This window comes from Leptodactylus fuscus, chromosome 1, assembly GCF_031893055.1.
Source record: "Leptodactylus fuscus isolate aLepFus1 chromosome 1, aLepFus1.hap2, whole genome shotgun sequence".
NCBI lineage: Eukaryota > Metazoa > Chordata > Amphibia > Anura > Leptodactylidae > Leptodactylus > Leptodactylus fuscus.
Genome location: NC_134265.1, coordinates 216072008 through 216078007, shown reverse-complemented (window position 1 = coordinate 216078007; position 6000 = coordinate 216072008). Strand labels below are relative to the sequence as shown.

General features: G+C 45.4%; 1 protein-coding gene across 1 annotated transcript in view; it reads right to left on the bottom strand.

The window, feature by feature from the left end:
* Positions 1 to 4738: 4738 nt before the first annotated feature.
* LOC142189624 (tetraspanin-3-like) overlaps positions 4739 to 6000 on the bottom strand; it is a 46447-nt gene continuing 45185 nt past the window's right edge. Inside the window, exon 6 of the mRNA XM_075262229.1 lies at positions 4739 to 4825. Coding sequence (XP_075118330.1) covers positions 4739 to 4825 — 87 coding nt within the window. The remainder of the gene's footprint in view (positions 4826 to 6000) is intronic.

Below are 6000 nucleotides of genomic sequence, written 5' to 3'. Positions count from 1 at the left end.
AGTCTCCTGAGGGAGTGTCATGAGTCGGTTCTTGCTGGTCACCCGGGGGTTTCAGAGACCATGAGATTGGTGTCTAGGAATTTTTGGTGGCCAGGATGGAGTAAGGAGGTCTTGCAGTTTGTTCAAAATTGTTCGGTCTGTGCAAGAGCCAAGGCGTCGCATACCCGTCCCCACGGTCTTCTACATCCATTGGAACCTCCTAAGGCACCTTGGACTCATCTGTCTATGGATTTCATCACGGGCCTTCCGGTGTCTAAGGGTTTCACGGTCATTTGGGTAGTCGTTGACCGCTTCACGAAAATGTGCCATTTGATCCCGTTTTCCAGGCTGCCATGTGCCAAGACACTATCTGAGGCGTTTATTAAAGAGATTGTAAGGTTGCATGGTCTTCCTGAGGAGATCGTTTCGGACAGGGGACCGCAATTTGTGGCTAAATTCTGGCGGGTTTTTTGCAGCAGGTTGGGAGTTACACTGTCGTTTTCCTCCGGGTTTCACCCAGAGTCTAACGGACAAACAGAGAGGAAGAATCAGGATGTGGAACAGTTTTTGAGGTGTTTTGTTCGAGAGAACCAGAATAATTGGGCTGCCTTTCTCCCCCTGGCAGAATTTTCCCTAAACAACCATGATTCCAATGCCACAGGTACCACACCTTTTTTTTGCTCCGGTGGTAGACATCCTGTTTTCGGAGTATTTTCTTCCATTTCTTCCCCAGTTCCGGAGGAGGAGCTATTTTCTAAAAAGCTGCAAGGGGTATGGTCTCGTATCCGAGAGAATCTGGTGCGGGCGTCGCACCAGGCTAAGGTCCAGGCGGATCGGAAGAGAGGAGAGTTGCAGTTCTTCCCTGGTGAGATGGTTTGGTTGTCCACCAAGAATATCAGGTTGAAGGTTCCTAGCAAGAAGCTGGGTCCCAGATTTGTGGGTCCTTTTAAGATCATCAAGATGGTAAATGAAGTGGCGGCGCAGCTGCAACTACCTAAAAGGTGGAAGATAAACCGGGTCTTCCATGTCTCCTTGTTAAAGAAGGCCAAGAAGGGAACGTCTCCAGTTAAGGTTCCACCAGTTTCTGAGTCCGGGGAGTATGAGATATCCCGAGTTCTGGATATCAAATATGTTCGGGGGAAGCTATGGTATCTGGTGGCATGGAAGGGATACGGTCCTGAGGATAATTCTTGGGTCCTGGAGTCGGATGTGTCAGCTCCCAGACTCGTGGAGAAATTCCACAAGGAGTTCCCGAAGAAGGATGCTCCTAGAGAATCCGGAGTCTTCTCCTTGAGGGGAGGATCCTGTTAGGAGTATTTAGGTTCTTTAATTTCTATTTTTCTTACCTGGGGAGTTTTTGGCTGCGCAGTGTCTGGGGTGGCATCCTGGCGCTGCGGGGTTGTCCTGTCGTGAGTATTGGTGCACACCTTCTGACTTGCATGCGCGCACTGCTGGTAGGCAGCTTTATCTCCTGGTTGATTAGTCTGTCCTCCCATTTGCACTTGGGAGGAGTGGTCTCTACTCTGTATTTAAACCCATGCCTCCCATGGTTCTGTGCTGAGTGTCGCTTTTACAGAGCTAGGCCTTAGCAGGAGGAGTAGGTGGTGTTCTGGGATAGAGGAAGTTCCGTGGTTGATTTTTGGGAGGTTTGGGTGAACAAGTTGGTTTGTGTGTTTTCCCTTCTGTGTTCACCAATCCTCCCTCTGTGTATAATTGACTGTGTGAGTGAATTGCCTTATCCTTTGATTTCTACTCAGTTTCCCTGTGTTTGTTTCCTAGTGTATGGTTCCTTCCCATATTGGTTTTGGGGAATCCTTTCCCACATTTTTCCTGTGTGCTGCTTGTGTTGTTAGTCAGCGCACACCCTTGTCAGTCCCGGTCAGTAGCAGCTTCACTTGTTCGTTAGGGGTGACCCCCTTTAGTCTCCAGTCCCTAGAGGTCTTATAGGGCATTCCTTCTCCCACTTCCCTCTAGGCCTACGGAATCAGTGAGAGAGGAGCTGTCGGGGTCAGGCTTAGCCTGAGTACAGCCGACCCACACCCGTGAGGCAGGGACCGGGATAGCTAGTGGGAGTAGTGCAGGGCGAGATTCCCTACTGCTATCCCTTAGCCCCGTTGCAGCTACCTGGACTGACATAACAGATACTGTCCGTGATGAGCTCCATGCTGGAAAATAAATCTCACCCCATATAGGAAACCTTGACAGCACTGTCAATGACGGATTGTTTCACTCCAAGTGTGAGGAGCGCTATCAGAGGTCCTTTCTCCCAACCGTGGACAGGCTACATACTCTACATCAGGCCAGACAAAGAGCACTCCACTCAAAGAACTAAATGATCCTGAAGTCTTCTTTTTCTTTAGCTGCTATGACTCCTAGTATTTTCTCCTATCTGCTATTTTGAGTTTATGTATGTCTCCTTCTGTAATATATTACTGTTATTATCCTGTAACTGTATTATCATGCTGCTGTAACACACTGAAATTCCCCCATGGTGTGACTATTAAAGGATTCTTATTTTATGCACTTGGGAATATTATTCATTATGGGGAGGGGGGTAATTCAGCCTGACCGCAGCCAAGCTGAATATTGGTGTGTTACTTGGTGGATGGACGAACCCTGGTCCATGCCTCCTTTTTAGGAAAGTGTAGAAGAAACAAACAAACAAAAAAAAAAAACGCTGATTATGCATAAAATTCAGACTTTTTATGCCTTGTACACAAGAAAACTGGCATACTAGGCATAATAAATCTGTCTCATTGTTTTGAATGAACTAGCCATTCTTGCATCAGCGTCATCACAATCTTTCCTCTAGATGTCTCTGCAATGCTTTTTTTTTTTTTTTTTTTTTACAGCAACCCTTTGCGACTTTGTGTTCTCTCATTATGTAATGTTGATTTATTAATAAAATATTTTCTTTTTTTTTTATGTTTTCATATTTCAGGTGTACTAGCATTTCTATTTGTTTGGGTAGGTTGTAACTTATCCATAAGATAGCTCATCAGTATTTCTATCAGTTGGAGTCTTGGTTGCAGCCAAGTCTACCCTCTTGTGGTGAAGCTAAGGTAGTGCAACTCTTACTATTTTTGAGTTTTGTTTTTTTTTATAAACATTTTAGAGCTCGTTCACATGTGCGCCCAATTTCCGTATCCGGACAGTATCCGGCCGTGAGCGCCTGTGAGAGTTTTGTACTCTCCGCGGCGAAACAGTTTTTTTTTTTTTTTTTTTTTTTTTTTAACCGGACACAAAGTCCTGCATGTCAATTTTTGTGTCTGGTTATAAAAAAACAATTTCGCCACGAAGAGCATAAAACCGGCGCTCACAGCCGGACAGTTTCCAAACCCATTCAGTTGAATGAGTTTGGAAACTGACTGCACGTTTCCGTCTCCTGCCCAGTTTTGGGCAGGAAACGGAAACCTGCTTAACGGAGGCCGGGGCACAGATGTGAACCCAGCCTTACAAGTATTGATACAAAAACAAGTACCACATGGCATCATAAATATATATCACAAAGGTGTACTATTACTTGAATAGGAGCATAACTGCTTTCCTCCCTACCCTTTACAGTAGCTTATGGCACTAAGAAACCTATAAGTCCATGTGCCAGACCCCCCCCCCCCCCCCCCAAAAAAAAAAAAAAAAAAGTAAATAAATAAATAAAATAAATTGGGTTTTTCAGGCTTGGTTTCAATAAAACCAAGAAAAGAATAAGAATTTTTAGCACACACCTTGGAAGCAGTAATATATATGGTAATAGTATGGCCTAGTTCACACAGGGGAAGGGGCGGGCGTATTTGGTCCTGATTTTGACACAGGAAGGAGAGTCAGAATAAGACCAAAATATGCTTGATACAGCCACGAAATCCACCTGAAGAAAGGGCAGCTCGCTTCTTTTTTCTGTGAGCGGGAACATGCCACTCACGGAAAAAAGTAAGCTAGCAGTCTACATAGACTTCTATTGTGAGGGGGTGGATTCTGACGTTTATTCAGCACCAAAATCCGCCCCCTCTTGCCCCATGTGAACGAGCCCTATAATTATTAGTTGTAACATTCATAGTTATTAATGTTACAACTAATAGTTATACTATACTAGTTATACCATTGCTATTATATTGTTACCATATTTTTCAGACTATAAGACGCACTGGACTATAAGACACACCTAGGTTTTAGAGGAGGAAAATACGGAAAAAAAATTTTGAAGCAAAAAAAATGGTAAAATACTTAATATTTGGGAGTTGTAGTTTTGCAACAGCTGCAAGGCCACATTGACAGGTGACCCTGCAGCAGTACGGAGATCCATAGCGGAGACCCGGTTGCTATGGTGACCGCTCTGCAGCAGAGCGGCGGCCATTATTCTTACAGACCCAGCATCAATCCCTCCCCAAAAAAAACAACGGTGGATGCCGGGAAGGGTTTTAAGACGCCGGCACAGTTGCCGGGGCCTGCAGCATTGCCACACTGCTGTCACTGCAGGAAGCCAGCAGCGGCAGGAACATGGCGATGCTCCACATTCGGACTATAAGACGCACCCTCATTTTCCCCCCAGATTTTGGGGGAAAAAAAAGTGCATCTTATAGTCCGAAAAATACGGTATATGGTTTAACGTATAACTTAGCTATTTACATATTATTGATAAATTAGAGAAATTTAAAAAAAAAAAAGGGACAGATACAGTATGTAAACAAGTGTAGAGCACAAAAATTTATTCAAAACATAAAAGTTATTTTGCAATTGATGATCTTGAGTCTTTTCCTAGTGTCTATGCAAATGTTCCAGACTCTAATATTCGAAAATCCTGGAAAGGGTTGTGAGTCATCATTATCCCATCAAAAATAATTGCCAGCACCTGTTAATAAAGAGCAACACATCAGACTTTAAGCAACTTTTGCATCATGAAAATTAAGGTCGGTTCGGACGTAGGATTTTACCACAGATTTCAACCGTGTATATGTATCCCATTATTTTCAATGGGAGAAAGAAATTGCAGTAGCACACTGAAGAAACCCACCGCTTGAACCTTCCTGCTGTTTAGGTCCTGCATCAGCATTCTGTCACAACTATACGGCCATGGAAAATGAAGAGGGATTTCTTTTCATTTTCCACTGTGTGAACACAATCACACTGTTTTTCAGGCCGGTTTAAAGGGGTTGTCCCGTCACAAGGATCCTATCTATAATGCTTGTAAATGTGAATGTAAGACTTTTACTAAATACATTGCTTCAGCAGAACTGCTTTGTTTGTCCACTATATTACTTTATTCATTTTTTTGTGGCCACAGCCCTGACCTAGCTGCTCCCGAGTCAAGTGATGTTTCAGCCTGCTCTCAGGGGGAGTGAGGAGGGGCTAAGTGCACGGGAGCGAGCCTGGAGGGGCGGGGGGTAGTTTACCCCTTGGGGGAAGGGGTCGCCAATACACTGTTAGACGCCGGCACAGGTGAAGCCAGCAACATCTCTATGCTTCTGCTTCTATGCTCTGCCGGAGGAGCGGAATAACAGCATCGCTTCTGCTTGCTTCACGCAGGGCAGAAGCATAGCGATGTTGCTGGCTTCACCTGTGCCGGCGTAGTCCCCAGCATCCGCCTCTCTATTACAGCGGATGCTGGGGACTACGCCGGCACAGGTGAAGCCAGCAACATCCCTATGCTTCTGCCCTGCATGAAGACAGCAGCGGCAGAAGCGATGCTGTTCCGCTCCAGGGTCACATATGCAAAGCCAAGCGGCGAGATGCCGCCGGCCCTGCGTGCACACTCATACACCAGTCTAGCCTTCACAATGCAGACCCGGCACCCTGTCGGGTCTGTATTTGCACTGTGAAGGCTAGACAGTCTATGAGCGCGCACGCAGGGCCGGCGGCATCTCGCCGCTTGGCTTTGCATATGTGACCCCGCCCACCAATGACGAGACAAAGCCGGAAGACAGAAGAATTCTCAGAAACGAAGACGGGTAAGTATGAGACGTGGGACAACCCCTTTAAGATCACATCAAAGAAAGATTTGAAAAATTTATATAAACATTTTTTTTT